The 20,003-nt window shown below is 39.1% G+C and overlaps 2 protein-coding genes across 2 annotated transcripts in view; both read left to right on the forward strand.

Moving 5' to 3' along the window:
• The window catches only part of VNN2 (vanin 2), a 26,941-nt gene extending 23,166 nt beyond the window's left edge, over positions 1–3,775 (forward strand). The window contains exon 7 of the mRNA XM_006834721.1: positions 3,587–3,775. Coding sequence (XP_006834784.1) covers positions 3,587–3,775 — 189 coding nt within the window. The remainder of the gene's footprint in view (positions 1–3,586) is intronic.
• A 12,658-nt stretch (positions 3,776–16,433) lies between these two features.
• The window catches only part of VNN3 (vanin 3), a 23,173-nt gene continuing 19,603 nt past the window's right edge, over positions 16,434–20,003 (forward strand). The window contains exons 1-2 of the mRNA XM_006834655.1: positions 16,434–16,664; positions 16,765–16,895. Coding sequence (XP_006834718.1) covers positions 16,452–16,664; positions 16,765–16,895 — 344 coding nt within the window. The 5' untranslated portion in view covers positions 16,434–16,451. The remainder of the gene's footprint in view (positions 16,665–16,764; positions 16,896–20,003) is intronic.

A 20,003-nucleotide genomic window follows, 5' to 3' on the forward strand; every position in this document is an offset into this window, starting at 1 on the left:
GTTATGAGTTGAAATTGCCTAGATTCAATGGAACTTAACCACAACTGTGCATCCTTTCTTCCCCCTGGTTTTACACTAAAAGTGTAGAGTGTTACTGACCATGCTAAAAGATGTTGAGGACACTTTGCTTTATCACCTTAGGTAAATCCTATGTACGAGGGTGAGTCAAAAATTATCTGCACTTTGGTTGTATTTAAATGTCCATCCATGTCCAAGCCTGATGACAACATTGAACATGCAAATGAAATGATTCTGTGAAATAGATGCATGACAGTGGATTGTGTGGTAAATTATTTGCAAATCAGCCATGGGTCTGCCTATGAAATAATCCACAACATACTTGGATTTTGAAAAGTTTGTGCAAGATGGGTACCAAACCAACTCACAAAAGCATTTGGACATCTGCAACCAAAATTTGGATCGATACTGGAAGAAAAGTAAAAGTTTCTTTAAAAAAAATCATTAGTGGTAATGAGACATGGATTTGTCACTATAATCCTGATATTAAATAGCAGAGTATAGAATGGAAATATCCTCAATTGCTGACCAAGAAAAAGTTCAAAAGTCAATAAGAAGCTGGAACATTGATGCTTGCAGTTTTCTGGGGTCTTCAAGGGCCAGTACTGGAACACTGTCAGGAGAAAAGTTCAATAATCAACAGTGCTCATTACAGTGAGATGCTTACTGAAAAGCTAAAGCATAAACTTTGGATTAGTCGCAGAGGACTGCTATCCAAGGGCTTTGTGATAGTGTGTGACAGTACACATATGCACACCTCTGCCCACACTGTTGACACTGCAAAATCTTCATTTTGAAGTGTTACAGCATCCTCCTTGTAGTCCTAGTCTTACTCCATCAGATTTGAACCTATTTGGTCCCCTGAAAGCATCCCTCTGAGGATGAAGATTCACCTCCAATGAAGAAGTGTAGACAGCAGGGCATTCGTATCACACAGCTCAGACTAAGACATTTTTTTAATAGGGGAATACAAAAGCTTGTTGACAGATGGACAAAATGTATTGAAAAGCAAGGAGATTATGTCAAAAAATGATGTATTTGTCTTTTCTAAAAGTTGATTAAAATAAATTCTACAGCCAGAGTGCAGATAATTTTTGACTCACCCTTGTATTATCAGAAGCACTCTCTAGCAGAGTCTAGATTTTGAAGCTGATTAATGACATAACCCCAGGTGAACTACTTAATCTCGAAATATTGTTGCTGTAAAATCAAGAGAACAACTTTCTCACTGATAGAGTTCAAATACAATCATGTATATGAAAGCACTTTGTGAATGGCAAAGTGTTTCATAAATATCGTGGTATCTTTTAGGTACCTTCTGTAAAAATTTACCTTGTTAACCAAAGTCTTCAGCAACTAGGAAAGAAAGAAAGAAAGAAAGAAACAAACAAAAACCCTCAGAAATTGGTCAAATGTATTAAATGTCTTGTAAGTACAGATCACCATGCAGACAGGCTGGAGGATTAAGAAGTCAAATCCAAATCCAGATCCATTAAGTACAAATTGCTGAGGGGGGACCTATATTTTTACATTGCGCTCCTGTGGTTTTCATTGCTAAGAACCATCAGTTTAAAGGAATCATCAAAAAGTTCAAATTATATTTAGTATGCTCTGTTTAAAAGGCAAGTAACTTTTATAGTGTATTTTATATTTTAAGAAAATTTCCAACAGGTGAAAATGTTAAATTCTAGCTAGCACCTGAAAAGCAATCACTGATCTTGACCAATTTCATGAAGGCCAAAATGGACACAATTTTTACTGTATTCAAGAAAAGTTCCCAGAAAATAAAAATAAAATATTTGTGTTTGTTTAGCTTATGTTAAGCTTTCACCCAATTATAATGTAAAATATAGCCCAGGTATTTTATTTTGTTCTTCTAGAGAACTCCTTACTAAACAAGGAATGATTTATGAATAATGAATAGCTAATGAACAATGAATGTTTAAAATTATATTTTGTTCATTTAATTACTAATAAACAGTGTAATTGATAACTTGTTAGTCATCTGTGTCTTTGTCTATATGTGATCACCACAATACCTGTCTTCTAAGATATTCATTTTCTTCCATTTATGAAGCTTATAAAGTATTTGGTATCTCAGTTTTCAAGTTCTCCATCCAAAGTGTCTTACCCACAGCTGCTAGAGCCATTTCTTTGTTCTATTTCTTGGAATACATTCCTGCTTTTCTTCCTTGTAGAGAATTCTCAGCAGCTTCAGGATAGATCCTTATCTTCCTCTTTGATTTGTTGTTATTGTTAAGTGCTGTTGAGGTAGTTCTGACTCACAGTGATCCTGTACAGGGTTTCCAAGGAACAGCTGGTGGGTTTGAACTGCTGACTTTGTAATTTTTAGTCCAGTGCTTATCCTGCAGTGCCACACCAAGAGTTGTTCTTAGGTATTGTTGTTGTTAGGTGCCATCGACTCAGTACTGACTCACAGTGATCCTATTCACAGCAGAATGAAACACTGCCAAGTCCTAGGCCAACCTCACAATTGTTGCTACGTCTGAGCCCATTGCTGCTGCCACTATGCACCTCCATCTCATTGGGGGTTATCCTCATTTTTCCGACCCTCTGCTTAACCAGTTAGGTGTTGTTAGGTGTCATTGAATCAGTTCCCACTCACAGTGACCCTCTGTACAACAGAATGGAAAACTCCTCAGTTATATGACATCATCACAATTGTTAATAGGGTTAATTCCATCATTGTAGCTACTCTGTCAATCCATCTTGTTGGAGTTCTTCCTTTTTTTCATTAACACTCTACTTTACCAGACATGATGTCCTTTTCCAAGGACTAGCCTCTTCTAATAACATGTCCACCTTAGTTAGAGCTTACTTTTCTCTCTACTGATCTTCAGCTCTTCTTAATGGTGTCAATTTTAACAATTCACTCTCTGAGGTAAAAAAAAAATCATGACTATTTGCTAATTTTCATGGTGTAAATATTTCCACCATGACCAACTTCAAGACTGGAAGTAACCACCCGTGACCCTGTATAGGATTTCCAAGGGGAGCTTGAACCACCAACCTCGCAGTTCAAACCAACTTTGCAGTCCAGCACATTAGCCCACAGTGCCATACCAGGACTGCAGGACTGTAGGACTGGTTATATAATAAAGTTGCTAGGTATTGAGGCAATTCGATGGCAAATAACAACCTGATTATTTTGTATACATTTGGGTTCAGCAAATTCTTGCTAATGATGGTTTTTTCATTAAGGATACATTTGATTATTGAAACCCAAATCTTGGACTATCTAGAATTACTGAGTCTTTTTGTTGTTTGTTCTTGTTAAGTGCCTTCGAGTCGGTTCCAATGACCCGGCATGGGGTTTCCAAGGAGCGGCTGGTGAGCTTGAACCACCGACCTTGGAGTTCAAACAACTTTGCAGTCCAGCTTGCATATGAAATAGTGGTTTGCTTCCTGTCCTGTCTAGTCCTCCTTCCTCAAGAAAGAATTTCTAGACTGAAAATTATATCTAGGATGGTTTCAAAGTCATTAGTCTGTTTATAATGTTTATTTTAATAACGCTGACAGAACTTTCCCTACTTTTTCTTTTCTTTAGGTACTAAAAGATGGACGTCTGGTAAACAAGAACGGGATATCTGGGTCTGTCCTAACAGTGTCACTGTTTGGGAGACAGTACACAAAGGACTACTCCAACTCAGGAAGGGCCAATCATTCAGCAATAAGTTACTTACTAATAACTACATTATTAATCATTACAGCTCTGCAAAATATTGAGTTGGCATAAGAAATCTTTTTACCACATTTGTCTTGATATCTTGTCTTTCACTTAATATGTCAATTGGTATCACAATTATTATGAAACTTTGAAGGACTAGATGTAGTGTGAACCAATAATTCCTGAATATTTTTATACTTCTAATTAAGGATTATATTAAGGATAGTAGTGTTTTTGACCACTGTGAAATGTTACAGGCTGATAAGGAAAAGAACAGAGATGTTTGGGTTAGGGGTCAGGCAAATGTAAGTCAAACCATAGCTTCAACCATGTGGGTTCATTATATACAAAGTCGTGTGTATGAGAAGGTACAGAAAGAAGAGTTTTTGGTAGTGTTTCCTGGGAATTGTAAACATAGCTGTGTCTTCTGGAGAGAACAGCAGTGCTTAGAATTGAGAAGGTCATCATTGAATTCCATTTGACATTAAAGACAGCTTGAACTCACCTAGCTTTTTGTGCTAATAAGGGGGCATTTTCTTTCCAATCAGGTAACAAAGTGGATATATTCTGAGCAGAGAAAGTTGAGCTGTGCTAGAGGTACTAGAAGGAATGCCAGCTAATGTAGCAATTCATATCAACAGAAACGTGGCCTAGGTATTCATAGCCCTAAAGTGTCCCATTTAAAGACTGTCTGTCATATAATAGCGACAAATACCACAACATAAAGACAGTGAAGGTTAATGGTAATATTGTTTTCAGTATTGAGCAATCTGCTTCTATTTTTCTTTTCAAAATACATATATACTATGCTACTGTGCCACTGTAGAAGTCCTGGTGTGGCGCTGCTGGGCTAATGCGTCAGACTGCAAAGTCATTTGAACTGCAAGGTTGGTTGGTGGTTTAGGCTTACCAGCTGCCCCTTGGAAGCCCTATACAGGGTCGCTATGGGTCAGAATTGACTCAATGGCACTTAACAACAACAACTGTGCCACTGTAGGATAAGCACTAAATTGCTAACCCCTAGGTCAGCAGTCCAAACCCAAGAGCCACCCTCAAAAACCCTACATAGGGTTGCTATGAGTGAGAACCAACTTAACAACAACAACTTTAAGTGTAATAGTGAATTTGTTTTCAATCACTGCCCTCAGATTCTTTCAAAAATCAAAGAAATGCCTATGAATTTTCCAATTTTGTTTTTCTATATGTGGCACTGTGAGTTAATGGGCTGTACAACAAAGTTGATTTGAAACGCAAGGTCAGTGTTTCAAGCTCACCAGCTGCTCCTGAGAAACCCTATAAAGGGTCTCTATGGGTCGGAACCGATTCAATGGCCCTTAACAACAACAATATGTCCAAAATAATTTTACATGGAAACTTTTCTTTAAAAATCCACTGTGGAACCAGTGGAGTCCTGGTGTGGTATTATAGAAGAAGCATTGAACCGCTAATGGACCAGCTGTTCAAACCCACCAAATGCTTCTTGGAAACCCTTACAGGGTCTTATGTGTCAGAACCAACTTGATGGCACTAAACAACAGCAGCAACAAAAACAGAGCACTGAATGTTGTTGTTGTTGTTGTTAAGTGCTGTCAAGTTAGTGCTGACCCATAGCGACCCTGTATAGGGTTTCCAAGGAGCAGCTGGTGAGCTTGCTCCGGCGACCCTGTGATTCAAAATAACTTTGCAGTCCAGCTCCTTATCCCACAGCACCACATGAGGATGTATTGTTGTAAATCTCCTCCTCATGGATGTAATTTACTTATCATGTTAAAATGAGCCAAGAAATTAAGACTATTTTTCTAATCAAGTGCTTAGCATTAAGAGAAAGGAATGGAGGATAAACTACTTAGAGTATTGAACTTTGGAAAATGTTATGTTTCACCTCGGAACATCAAAGATGTTAATTTTAAGAGTGATGAATTTTTTGAAGCATGTGCATATATAGGATGGCTTTAAAAAATGCATGGAAATATGGAATTTGTGCACATACTTTTTTTCTTTTTAAACACTACATTCTGATATATTTAATGACAACTTTCAGTTAGCCTGTAAGTAGTGGATGTGGCCTTTGCTTCAACTCTTTTTGTCAGTAAATGAAGAACACAAGCCACATAAGTTTATACATAACCAAGTTTCGATCTTTGGGTTTCGCAGCAACTGAAGATAATTAGAAACAATATTTGTTTCTGAAGATAATTCGAAACAACACAAGGAGCACTCCACTTATGAAATACAAATCATTTATATATATCTTACTTGCTTAGATTTGGAGGTGTAACTGCTCACAAAAGGATTCATAGATTTTTAAAATTTTTATTGTTAAGCTATAACATACAGGGTTTAATACAACAAAACAATTGAATCAAATGAAAAGTAATAAACTGAACAATAAACACTCAAAACAAAATCTTTTCCATTAGAAACGTGTTACGATGAGTACCGGGTTTTGTTACCATCTTTCTGCAATTTTCTTATGTGTTACTAGCCTACCTACACCATGGTTTCTGTAATCATGCAGATGTGAATGGGAGTTTGAATGATTAAATAAATGAAACGTCCGTGTACTGCATGGAATCATTTCACAAGGCAGCCAAACTGGGTTTAGAGAACGAAATTATTCAAGAAATTCACCACGTATTTAAGTTCATTTTAGAATCCATGAATCTTAAGCTGCTCCTCCTCACACACACAAAAAAACAAAACAAAGAAAAGGGAAGTATCAATATAAGTCTGAAGAAGATGTATTGTAAAGTTGGTTGCATCACAATGTTTTAACGCAACTTCTTGTGGTTTTCACTCACATTTTATTTTATCCAGCTTTACTCAAACAGTGTGATGCTCTTTAGTTTAAGGAAACGCACCTAAGAGGAGCCCTTGTTAGTTTCTAAAGATTCCATTGTAAGAGTGCAGTTTCTATCCATTTTTCCCACTTATCTTTAAGTTTCCTTTTAGTTCTTTTTTTTTTTAATTTTTTATTGTGAATTCAGTTAAAGTTTACAGGGCAGATTATCAGTTTTACATTCAACAAATCATATACTTTGTTTCATTACAAAGATTATAATCCCCTCCATGTACCATCAGTTAACAGTATTTCTCTCTATTCATTTTAACTTTTTCTTTTTAACACTCAGGCATATATAATAATTGACACCACCAAAGGGTACATTCTGAGAGTCTGCTTCCTGGCCTCCAGCTCTCAGTTCCTCTCTTTCCATGAGTCTAGAGTTCTCAGCTACTTTATCTCTCCATGACCCCATCTCTGCATCCATCTCTGGTGTTGCTGTTTCTCTGGATTAGGTCCCACATTCTGTTTGTGTTCTTCTCCCTTGATGGTCCTAGGATCCTCTGTTTCTGTACTGTAAGATTAACAACTCCCCCCATTTTTGTTACAAAACTTCTACCTTTACAATTATGACAGTCGCAATTAGTCATGATAACAATTACTATTGAATCATAAGAATCTTATCCCCATCTCTTTTTACCAGACCCATCTAGACAAGATGAAAACTATTCAGTGGGAACTCTATTGTTCCCCACACATTCTTAAACTGAAGTCCTCTTGAAAGCTTGTACGCCAGTCACTTCATGCCTTTATTGCTCCCTCATTTTAGGTAGCCAATGTCTACGTTGCCCATCCCTATTCACCCTGTATACAGAGAGGATAGCATTGATACTTGATGTGAAGAGTCCTTCCCTCTCTGTTGGTATTTTGAGCTACTACCTCCATGAGTATAGGTCAAGTACATCAACTTGTAGCAATTTACCCTTGTTTCCTTTATCAAAAATTATGGGGTTTTTTTTTTGTTGTTGTTGTTGTTGTTATCTTGTTCTAGTCGAGTTCTGATTATCAAGCCATCGAGGCTAGGTCAAATGGGTATTATCTGCAAGTTTGGATGTTCTTGTGCTTCTCTCCTCACTTCATATCAGCTGGATGTTTCACTCTCAGCTCTAGCCTTCTATAGCTATGTCCTTGTCCATGGGCTCAGGTATCCCCAGGTCTCACCACACTTTGGACCAACCAGCCCTTCCTCTTCTCTCTCTCATCTTCAGGTCAATGGGAGTCTATGGAACATAGTTGAACTCAGCCCATTTCTTCATTGCTGCCTTTCCCCCTCTTCCACTCACCAGTAGACCAATGTGGTCACCAGCAAGCTTGCATACCTGCTCATACGTTCCCTTTGAGTTTCAGTCTTAGAGAGGGGTTTGTCCTAAAGGGACTTGATTGCTTGCCTTGATGGCTTCCTGGCGAACAACTTGCTTATTCTTATAGTAGCCAACCCCCCTTTAGTTCTTGAGTTCCATGTAGCAAACAAAACTCTGGTGTTTTTGTTTGGCTTTCAATAGGCTTTGATAAAGAAAAATGGTTGTTTACATATCTTCTAAAATTAGAAGTGTACATTTGGTAAATCAGTGGTTACTTATTGAACAAAAAAGCCTGGAGATTAAAGCAGATTATATAAGATTTGATGATTGCAAAAGACTTGTTCACAGACAATTTTATGTGGATGCTTTACATGGTTATCAATTATAGGACAGGATTTTATTTTTATGAATGTCTTTTCAATATTTTTGTTACTGTTTTCCTCATCCAGCTTGACATAAAAAATAGGTTTAGGTAGTTTGGTGTTTCATTTCATCTTATTCACCTGCATTATAGGCTTTCCTTTATATGGCATGTCTGGTTTACACATGGAGTCCTGGGTGGCACGATAGGATGAGCATAAGAAATCAAGAGTGATTTGAACTGCAAGGTGGGCAGTTCAAACTCACCAGCTGTTCCTTGGAAACCCTATACAAGATGATCATGAGTCAGAACCAACTCAACAGCACGTAACAACAACAAGGTTACATGTAAGATTCCATTTGTTAGAACTGAATTAGAAAAGGCAGAAATCTAAGGATTAATAAAAATCTAGAGGAAAATAATATATTTGTTACTCTTGAACTATCTATTTATAAGGAATGTTGTTGTTGTTGTTGTTGTTATGTGCCGTGGAGTCGGTTCTGACTCACAGCGACCCTGTACAGGGTTTCTGAGGCTGTAAATCTTTACGGGAGCAGAAAGCCTCATCTTTCTCCTGTGGAACAGCTGGTAGTTTCGAACTGCTGACCTTGTGGCTCGCAGCCCGATTCATAACCACTACGCTACCAGAGCTTCTTACAAGGAATATAAGCCCTAATTTATTATTTATTTTAAATTTTACAAGGGTTAGTATTTGAACCTAGTCCAATTATCTCAAAACCCTGGCACTTACAAAAGATACAATGCAATGCAAAACAGCCACCTTTATTCTCCTGTGGAAACTTACATTCTTCACTGTGATAAAAATCATCACATTTCATATAGTTACTACTGTGCTGAACTCCTTAAGGATACAAATAATGTTTATTCATATATGGTGTAGTCTTAATGAGGAACATAGTGATTGTAGTAATGATACTGAATGAACTGAACAATTACTAAAAATATGAAGAAATAAGCAGTGCATATAATGGATGTCTAGGAATCCTGGTGTGGCCTTGTGGGTTAATGTACTGGAGTGCAAAGTCAGTTTGAACCACAAGGTAGGCTGTTCAGACTCACCAGTTGCTCCTTGGAAACACTATAAAGAGTCACTATGGATCAGAACTGACTCGATGGCTTTTAACAACAACAACAGAATGGGTGTCTACTCTATATTTGGAGCATGATAGTTCTATATATCTTAATGGATGAAATAAAAATGTCTTTCACTGAAGAAACCAGACCCCCAAGGTGACCATTTATGAATTTAAAATTGAGATATATTTAATATTATCATTGAACTAGTGATAGCATTGTTAGTTTAAGATGCTATTTATTCAATTGCTTATAAACATTTTTCATGTAAGATAAATAATATAAATAGAATGCTGACTATATGAAAATGCAAGTAGATATGGGGCCTTGGGTGGAATCCTGAGCCCCACTCGGAACCTTTTACATACAGACGAACACAGAACAGCTAGAGGAGTAGAAGATATTTCTTGAAAGAAAGACCAGCAGAAAAAAAGTAGACTGTTTGACTGTTAGAATATCAAGCAATCTGTTTGTCTTGGAGCCAACAAGGCAAGAAAAGTCAGTCCACTGGAGTAAACCCCCTTCTAAGACTGAAGCTCAAAGGGAACACACAAGCAGTCATGTATGCTCACTGGTGACCATCCTGGTCTACTTATGAGTGGAAGTGCAGCAATGAAGACATGAGCTGAGTTTGGCCATGTTCCATAGACCAACGTTGACCGTGAGATGAAAGCAAGCAGAGGAAGGGCTGGCTGGTATGAAGTTTAGGGAAGCATATGAACTCCCGAGCCCATGGACAGTGACCTCGCCACTGGGGCCTAGAGCTGAAAGTGAAGTGGCCAGCTAGTATGAAGTGGGGAGAGGTGTGCAAGAATGCCCTAACTTGCAGATAGTACCCATTTGACCTAGCCTTGAACGGCTAGCTGACCTGAATTCAATCAGGTAAAGAAGTTTGATACAGAGAGCAAACATAAATTGTTACAACTTGATGAATTGGACCTTTGCATATAGATGTAGTTCTTCAAAATTCCAACTGAAAGAGAAGGACTCTTCATATCAAGGATCAAGCTTGCCTTGATCTGGGTTGAGAGGGACAGGCCACTGTGACTTAGGCTATCAAAAATGGGAGGCTATAAAAGCTCAATGTGGCTGGCTTACAAGCTTTCATTAGTGTGCTTAGCTTCAGAACGAGGTGGGTAAGGTACACTCCCTGCTATATAGTTTTCCTCTTTTCCAGATGGATCTGGCTAAAGGGTATGGTTATGATTCAGTTGTGAGTAATTGTTATCAGGACTAAGTGTTATTGTCACAACTGTAAATGTGGAAGATGTATAACTAAAAGACGGTTGTAGTTAATTTTTCATTTCACGAACAGAGGACCCTAGGACAAGCAAGAGGGAAGAGTATGAGTGGAGTGTGGGATCCTACCCAGAAAAGTGGCAACAGCAGAGACAGTGGCAGAGGCGATGGCATAGAGAGATAGAGCAGCTGAGGACTCTAGGCCCATGGACTGGGAAAGGCTGTGTGCCTGCAGTCAAGAGGCTGGCTTGCAATATGTGCTCTTTAGACATTTAAACAAATATCTAGTTTCTGTGTTGTATGTGTCAAAAGAAAGAAAGAAGGAAAGAGAGAAAGAAAGAGAGAGAGAGAGAGAGAAAGAAAGAAAGAAAGAAAGAAAGAAAGAAGGAAAGAGAGAAAGAAAGAAAGAAGTAGAGGTAAATACTGTTGATTGATGGAGGGAATTGTAGACATTGCAATGAAACAAAATATAATGTATTGAATATAAAACTGATGATTTACCCTGTAAACTTTCATTCAATTCACAATAAAAACTTTAAAAAAAGAAAGAAAATACAAGTAGTGAAAGCTTAAAAGAAAATACAGGTAGGAAGCATATAGTTGGAAGACAAATGTGTGCCTTATTCAAAAGTCCTAACTCTTGCCTCAAAGCTAGAAATCAATTTATCAGATAGCACCTCACTGATTTGAAAGTGATCTATTTCATGAGAAAACATGGTAAGAAATTATTTGGAAGGTTGAAAGGTTTAAGTAAGAGTGAACCATTTCTTTGTATAAGTGGAACAGATGTCAGGAAACCGAAGTTCTTAAGAAATAATGCAAGTTCTGCTTTTATTGTGATTTTAAATATCTTGCTTCTTCCAGAAAAATAAAGCCAAAATGTTCAAGGAAATGAGATACTATAAAGTAGGCTTTGTTATGCTCAAAACTGTTACACTGTCATGTAGTAAACATCGGCTATTTCCCTCTGCCCAGTATCAATTCTCTTCTTTTTCTTAAACAAACCCATTGCATGTAGTTTGGTTGGTGTTGATATACTAACCAGGTCTTGCTAACTGCAGACTAGACCTATTGGGCAAAGGTTCATTCAGGATTGAACAACAGACTGAAGCCACTCCAGTGAGAATCCTCCTAGGACTTTTGATATTGGAAAAGGGACAATCCCTTCTTCTGTGATCAAAGACACAAGGAACATGCAAATCCGGACTCCGAGGGATCATCTTTGCTGTCAACTGGAAAGAATCTGTCCAAGGAGGAAGACAAAGGAAAGATGGATCTGAGAATTCTGAAGACCTCATTTAGGCACCTGGATCCAGTCAACTGAAAATAGTATTCTATCAGAATTTCAACTTAAGTGAGCCAAGAAGTATCTCTTCCCCCACCCCAAACTGTTCAAAGTCAGATAATCACCACTTGTCACAATGTACTCGCTCATTTTTGTTGTCTTCTACCCAAATTCTAGAGTCCTGGTGGGGTGCCATAGGATAAGCACAATACATCTTTGGGTCCACAAGGTAGGCAGTTCAAACCCACAAGCCGCTTCTTAGAAAGCCTACACAGGGTCGCTATGAGTTGGAACCAACTAGACGGCACTTACCACCACCACCACCTAAGTCTATATAGTGTTTTTTCACAAGCACCTTTAAATGCAAAGGATCTGTGTACTTCTTTTTTAGGAGACTTGGTACTATTCTGCTGCCAGGCTTGGGACATACTAGTACTAGTCTACTATGACTCATGGCAGCCCCATGTGTGTCAGGCTAGATCTGTGCTCTATATCATTTTCAATGACTCCTTTGTCTGAAGTAGCTCACCAGGCGTTTCTGCAGAATTTCCTCTGGGTGGACCTAAACCTCCAACCTTTTGGTGAGCAGTCAGGCATATCAAATGTTTGTACTCCTCAGGGACTTGTTTGGAACCTCAAAACACAGAGTGGGTGGAAGCCTAAAGAACGAGACTGTCTAGGTCTTAGAAATCTCATAAGACCTGTGGAGTTCCCTTGTGAAACATCCACTTATTCAGAAACGCATATTCCAAGTTATATTAAAATTTGTTTTAAAAAATATATAGGATAGCATAACAATCACCCATGTGCCCGCTGGCCACTTTATGAAGGGAATAGAAGCATCTTACTTAGCCCTTCTGATGGTGTTCCTCACATGGACCTTCCTCTTCCTCCTCAGGAAGTCATATAAAGGATTTTCATACATCCTTCTCATGACTAAGTATTTTGTTACCTAAGTATGTATCCACTTAATACTTTTGTTTTTTTTTTAAGGCCTAAAATGTCAAGTGTTGTGTTGGTATCTCTGAGCTCCACAGAGCCTCAAAGGTTTTCCATGAACTTCGCTGCTTTATTGACATAGGTTCCTCACTCAGCTGGAAGGGTTCCCACCTGGCTAGGTCTGTGAAGTCCTTCAGGAAGCTTCCACCCTTTCTCTCTGTTCACAAACACTAGGAGTGGCAACTGCTTCCTGCTATGTTATCCAAGTGTTCCTTGTCTGCCTGTTTGACTATTTAACCAAATTTTGATATTAAATTCAATTAAATTAACAGTTGTGGGTTCTGTTTTCTTAAACACTGGATATATAACAGCATTCATTTTTCCATAGTGATGCGTATGGTAAGCAGACCAGGCCTACAACACTGAAATCTTAGTTAAATCTGATGATGGAATAACAAACAAATGTGGAAACATCCAACTGTGGTGTTAGTGTGAAGCCAGGTGTGTTGTCTGCTCTCTCCCTGGGCCTGTCAGTACAAGGGCAGCAGGCTCATGGATGGCATTTTTTGACTTGACACGTTCTTCACTCTGTGAGGGCTGCTTAGACCATGAACTTTGGGTGAATCACTGTGAGAACTCAGGCATATGGCCACTTAGTCTAATCCTCAATAACAAACTGAACCAAGAAACAAAACCATTCGCTGACTGAACATTATTTTCAGCAATGCTTGAACCTCGACCTGCTTTTCTGGTTTGGCCCAGATCATTAAACATGTACATTTACCACATTTCAGGCTGTATTATTATTATTTGCCATTACAAATAATGTTTTCCTGAACACCCTATACATGTCTCTAGGGTATATATTAAGAAATCAGACAATTATTTGGATGTTTATCTCTTGTGAAGTTAGAGAAGGTGAAACACCCTCTAACTCAGAACAGAAAGGTAAAAGGACACCGAATGGAGAACGGCTGTAATTATCTACCTATATTTGATATAAAGTATGGTGCTGGTGGTGAGTACATGCCATGAAGTTGGATTCAGTGTATAGCTACCCTGTAGAGAGTTTGTTGTTGTTGTGAAGTGCTATTGAATTGGTTCCGGCCCATAATGACCCTGTATGAGGTTTCTGAGGAACAACCGACCTTGCAGTTCAAACACTTTTGTAGTCTGGCACATTAACCCAGAGCGCCACACCAGAACTCTTTATACAATTTAGCATTCTCTAAAATTCTACAGAAGAACCTGAGAATTGTCATGCGGCCCTTGTCCTTCAGGATGATTCATATACAAACAAGGAAGCAATTTAGAACACTTTTGGTAGCTCCTGAAATCTGTCATGTATAAGAGAGATTGAAATTACAGTTTAAAATTATATAAAATAGAAAGCACATAGTACGTTTGCATAAGAAAGGATGTTGTAAAAATTAGCGATCTTTTGGTCATGGAAGAGACTGAAATGCCAAGTAGTGAACTACTCAGCCATTCAACATTCATTCATTGAGTATGGAGTTCCCACCACATGTCAGACCTGTTCTGAGATGAGGGCTTTAGCAGTGAATAGGATTCTTCCCCTGTCTGCCCTGGCACACACCCATGAATGCAACCAAGAAGCTGACTGGACACAGAGATTCCACCAAGATACCTTTTAGTATAAGTATTAAGGAAGCAAGACCTAAAGAATTAAATACCATGATAATATTAAAATTAAAGATCCAGAAAGCAGCAAGCAGTGAAGGACATTCAACAACACAATAAAAATGTTCTGTGAAAGTTTAGGAGTATTATTTAGGATTTGAGTGGGTTGGACTCAATGAAAAGCTGAAGCCTCAGGGAGAAATGTTAGAGTGGTGGATGGAATGTTCAGGGGACAAGAAATGATTTGGTATCCATGGAATAATGAGTTAACCTAGGTAAGATGTAGAAATGAATCCAGAGCAACATGTGTAGTTCAGGTTGTAGAAAAACTTGAACAATGTAAGCATTTGAGACAATCATGCATTACCTTCATGAGTTTTGCATAATTGACCTGTTGTTGTTGTTGTTGTTGTTGTTAAGTGCCGTCGAGTCGGTTTCGACCCATAGCGACCCTGAATAGGGTTTCCGAGGCTGTAAATCTTTACGGGAGCAGATCGCCTCATCTTTCTCCCGCGGAGCAGCTGGTAGTTTCGAACTGCTGACCTTCCGGTTCGCAGCCCGATTCGTAACCACTACGCTACCAGAGTACCGACTCATAGTGACACCATGCACAGCAGAACGAAACACTGCCCGATCTTGGGCCAACCTCATAATTGTTGCCATGCTTGAGCCCATTGATGCTTCCACTTTGCCAATCCATCTCGCTGGTGGTCTTCCTCTTTTTCTCTGACCCTCCACCTTACTAAACATGATATCGTTCTCCAGCGACTAGTCCCTCCTGACAATATATATGAGAGACAAAGTTTGGCCATTCTGGCCTCAAAGCAGCACTCTGGCTGCACTTTTTCCAACACAGAGCAGTTGGTTTTTTTTGCCAAACCCATGGTACTTTCTCCTCCAACACCATAACTCAAAAACATCAATTCTTCTATGGTCTTCTTTATTCATTGTCCAGCTTTCACATGCATATGAGGTTATTGAAAATACCATGGCTTGGGTCAGACGCAACTTAGGCTTCAAGCTTACATAACACTTTAAAAAGGTCTTGTGCAGCAGATTTGCCTAATGCAATATGTTGTTTGATTTCTTGACTTCTACTTCCGTGTTGATGGTTGATCCAAGAAGAATGAAGTCTTTGACAAAAATGTTGTCTATTGGTCCAGTGGTGAGGATTTTTGTTTTCTTTACAATGAGACGCAATCATAGCATACTTTTAAGATCGATTAGCATCTTCTATATTTCCTCATTCTAAATGCTACTAAAAATGAATTTGATGAGACGGTTATAAATGTTTCTAATAAATATAACAGCTAATTGTAGTTAAGTACGCTTAAGTTGGTTCTGACTTATAACAATCCTGTATAGGATTTCCAAGGAGCAGCTGATGGGTTTGAACCACTAAGCTTTAGGTTACCAATACAATGTTTATCCTACAAAGCGACACCAGGACTCTGACAGCTAATCTCTAGCTATTAAAATAAAGTGTTTGTATGTTTATCTTGCAAAATATATAGCATGTTTACTGCTTGTGAGACATGGAATATTTCTATTTTATGAGCTCTGTTATAGCGGGGGCTTGCTTTCCAATGTGTTCTATGTCTATAACAGCTACATGCATAATATTCCCTAGATCATAAATTCTTAATACACTATTGCTCATGAACAGTCTAATATTCACCTGATTAATAGAAATATGGACTGATCAGGAAAATGACCTTTTATCAAAAGAAGAGTTGTTCAACTGTCGATGTGTTTTGGACTGGAGTGGACTCATCTGGCTGACTCATGAATTCCACTCTGAGAGTTGAGGCGACCTCTGAGCAATGTCAACAACAACACTGTCCACTTGAGTCAACTCATTTATGTACTCTGCCTGTCAGTTTTCTTGCATAACATCTGTTCTGAATGCTGCATTGTGTAATGTCTTCATGAGAAAATATAAAGAGCTGGCAGCTGGGGGTGCTTTAATATAAAAATTTCCCAGTGATGCAATAATACGAGTTGGAGTTTGTTTGTTTTTTAAAGATCACTAAGTTTTAGCTATGACCAGATTACATTTTCCAAAATATGTGGTATTTTCTGTCCTCATTGTCCTGAGTGCTGATGCACTAGACACTTTTATTGCTGCGGTGTATGAGCATGCTGTTATATTACCAGTGAGAACGGAAACTCCTGTATCAAAAGAAGATGCTTTGCTCCTAATGAACAAGAACATTGATGTTTTGGAGAAAGCAGTAAAGCTACCAGCTAAGCTGGTAATGCCCTCTCCATACTGGCTGGGATATAGTAAGATCAGAACTTGGAATGTATTTGGAATTTATGAGAAACTTGTTTGCACCTATTTGTTTTGAGCAGGGTGCCCATATCATTGTGACTCCAGAAGATAGAATTTATGGCTGGGTTTTCACCAGGAAGACTATTTACCCTTACCTGGAGGATATCCCAAACCCTGAAGTGAACTGGATTCCATGTAGGGAGCCCCAAAGGTAATGCTATTGTCTTTTTTAAAAAAAGTTTCTATTGTGAACTGAGTGATAGTTTACATGGGGGAACATCAGTTCGTTTCATTGCAATGGTTACAATCCCCTGCATGCTTCATCATTCAACAGTATTTGCTTCTAGTCCCTCTGTTTTTTGTTTTTGTTTTGGATGTGCACCAAAACACTCAGGAATCATTCAAAGAGCCAAAAGGGCACACCCTGCCCCTGCCCCTCAGTCGCCAGCACACATCCCCTCTCCCTCCACACATCTAGAATCCTCAGCTCCTTCATTTCTTCATGTTGCTATTGCCTTTTGATGTTGGAAAAAAATGAAAGTTACACTATTGCAAAAATACCAATAGCAAATGCACAAACCCTGACAAGTAATCTGTTTGATAAGTAATTAATCTAGTTTGTGTCATTGGACTTAGAACTTTCTAATGCATGTCTCCTGTTTGCTAATGTCTTGAGATGGTGATGCTTGATTGCTGATTTGTAGCTTATTTGTAAAGCTATTTATAAGTTTCTCACTTTGTTGAAATCCAATTAAACCAATTGATTATAAAAATGGTGTATTTGGAGACTGTTCTTTAAGAAATAAGTAGCAAGGTGTTCCATCCATGAACAATTGCTTCCTTTGTATAAATGATGAGGTTATCTGGCACTGGAAGGTAAGTACTGGATGACAAGGTTGGTTCGCACTGCAAGGTGGGCAGCTCAAACCCACCAGCCGCACCTCAGAAACCCTATGCAGGGTTGTTATGAGTCAGAACTGACTCGATGGCACTTAACAACAAAAATAATTGCTTCCAAATGGCTCTGATAGCACTGCTATTTACAATATAATCAGTATGTTGTTGCTAAGTGTCATCGAGTCAGTTCAAACTCATAGCAAACCAGGAGAAGTTGGTGGGTTTGAACATTAATATTGAAGCACTGAGGTTAACAGTCCAGTGCTTATCCTACAGCATCACACCAGGACTAAAATCAATATGTTGTTGTTGATAAACGTGCCATCGAGTCTCATAGTGTTTCCAAGGAGTGGCTGGAAATTGTATAGTGGTGGTGGTGGTTGTGTGCCATGGAGTCAGTTCTGACTCATAGCGACCATCTATAGGATTTCTGAGGCTGTGAATCTTCATGGGAGTAGAAAGCCTTATCTTTCTCCTGAGGAGTGACTGGTAGATTCGCACTGCTGACCTTGTGATTAGCAGTTAAGCTTATAATCCATTAAAATCAGGGCTCCTTGGAAATTATAGAGGACTTGACAAAGGAAGAGTTGAGACCTCCTAGCTGAATGATGTGGGACATGCAGCCTAAGAGACACCCCTGTTTCTTTATCTGTAGACAGTTCTCTGACTTCTTTATGGGGTAATGAAGATTGTCAAATGAAGTTAGCATTCATGGAAGTGGGTGCTGTAGGGCTCTCATGGAAGTGGGTGCTGTAGGGCTCTCATGGAAGTGGGTGCTGTAGGGCTCTCATGGAAGTGGGTGCTGTAGGGCTCTCTGTAGTGTTGTGTTTGCTGTCATTATTAACTAGGTCTGACTTATTTTTTTATTATTTATTTTTTTGGCAACTGGAAGTTTTTAGCGATTATTAATAGCAATAGTTTCAGCATATCTTTTAAAAAGAAACCTAATAATAAATAAAAAAGATTTATGAAATAAGTAATTTTAAGTATAGTTTTTTGTTTTTGTTTTACTTCAAAAATAGTTCATATTACTACAAGAACAAGCAAGTTGCTCACCCAGGAGACATCAAGGTCCCATTAGGGAAAACCCCCTTCCAAGACTAAGACTCATTGGGAATACATGAGCAGACATATGCTCTGTTGACCACGTTGGTCACTGATAAGGGGAAGTGAGGGAAAAACAGCAATGAAGCTGCAAGCTAAGCCCTACCACGTTTAATAGACTCCTGTGAACCCGGGTGGAGACCTGGTTGGCCAGCAGTGTGGCAAGACCTGGGGACTCCTGGGCCTAGAGTCAGTGACATAGCCACAGAGGACTAGAGTGGAGAGTGAAGCATCCAGCTGATAAGAAGTGAGGGCATATACACAAGACACCCACACTTGTGGATAATACCCACTTGACCTGGCTTCGATGACTGGATGATCAGAGCTCAACTAGAAGAAGAAAGAAGAGGAAAAAAAAGAGTAATCTGATACAGTTTAATGAACTTGACTTACACCTATGGATGCAATAGCTCCAAAGAAGGAACAAATCTTTACAGCAAGGATCATTTCCACCCCCTCCACACATGGAGAGGACTGGGATGGGCAACTGGGACATTGGCTACCCAAAATGGGGGTTGGGGGGCTACAAAGGCAAGAAGTGACTGGCTCACAAGCTTTCAAGAGGGAGCCTAGATCCAGAGGGTGCAGAGGAAGGTAGAATCTCCACTGAGTAGTATCCAATCTGTTTGGGTGGGGCTGATGAACGGAGATGGGATGGCACTCATGTGGCACAATAGGGAATAATTGTTATCAGGACTGACTGTGAGGGTTGGAAATGTAAAGGTAGACATTTTGTAGCAAAACAATTTGCAGTCTAGGAGCAGAGGTCCCTGAGACCATCAAGGGAGAAGAGTGGAGAGCAGGACCCTACCCAGAGAAGCAGTGATGCCAGAGATAAAGGCAGAGAAGATGATGTGAAGAGATGGGACAGCTGGGGACTTTAGAACCAGAGAGGGAGACGAGCTGTGTGCTGATGACCAGGGGGCAGGCTTGCAGGATATACCCTTTGGTTGGTTGATCATGCTTGGAGGGAATTGTGATCATGGCAATGAAATGATATACGATAGGATGACTGTAAAACTAATGTTCTCCCATGTAAACTATCACATAATTCACAATAAAACATAAAAAATAGTTCATATGCAATATTTAAAAGCAAAATGAGGTCATTAAAAGTAATTCCAGGAAAGAAGAGGAAAAAAAGAGTAATCTGATGCAATTTGATGAACTTGACCTACACCTATGGCTGCAGTAGCTCAAAAGAGGGCACAATGAAAAGAGGGAACAAATTCCTACAGCAAGAATCATTCCCACCCCCTCCACACACAGAGTAGACAGGGATGGGCAACTTGGACATTGGCTACCCAAAATGGGGGGG

This window comes from Chrysochloris asiatica, unplaced genomic scaffold (assembly GCF_000296735.1).
Source record: "Chrysochloris asiatica unplaced genomic scaffold, ChrAsi1.0 scaffold00013, whole genome shotgun sequence".
NCBI classification, from domain to species: Eukaryota; Metazoa; Chordata; class Mammalia; order Afrosoricida; family Chrysochloridae; genus Chrysochloris; species Chrysochloris asiatica.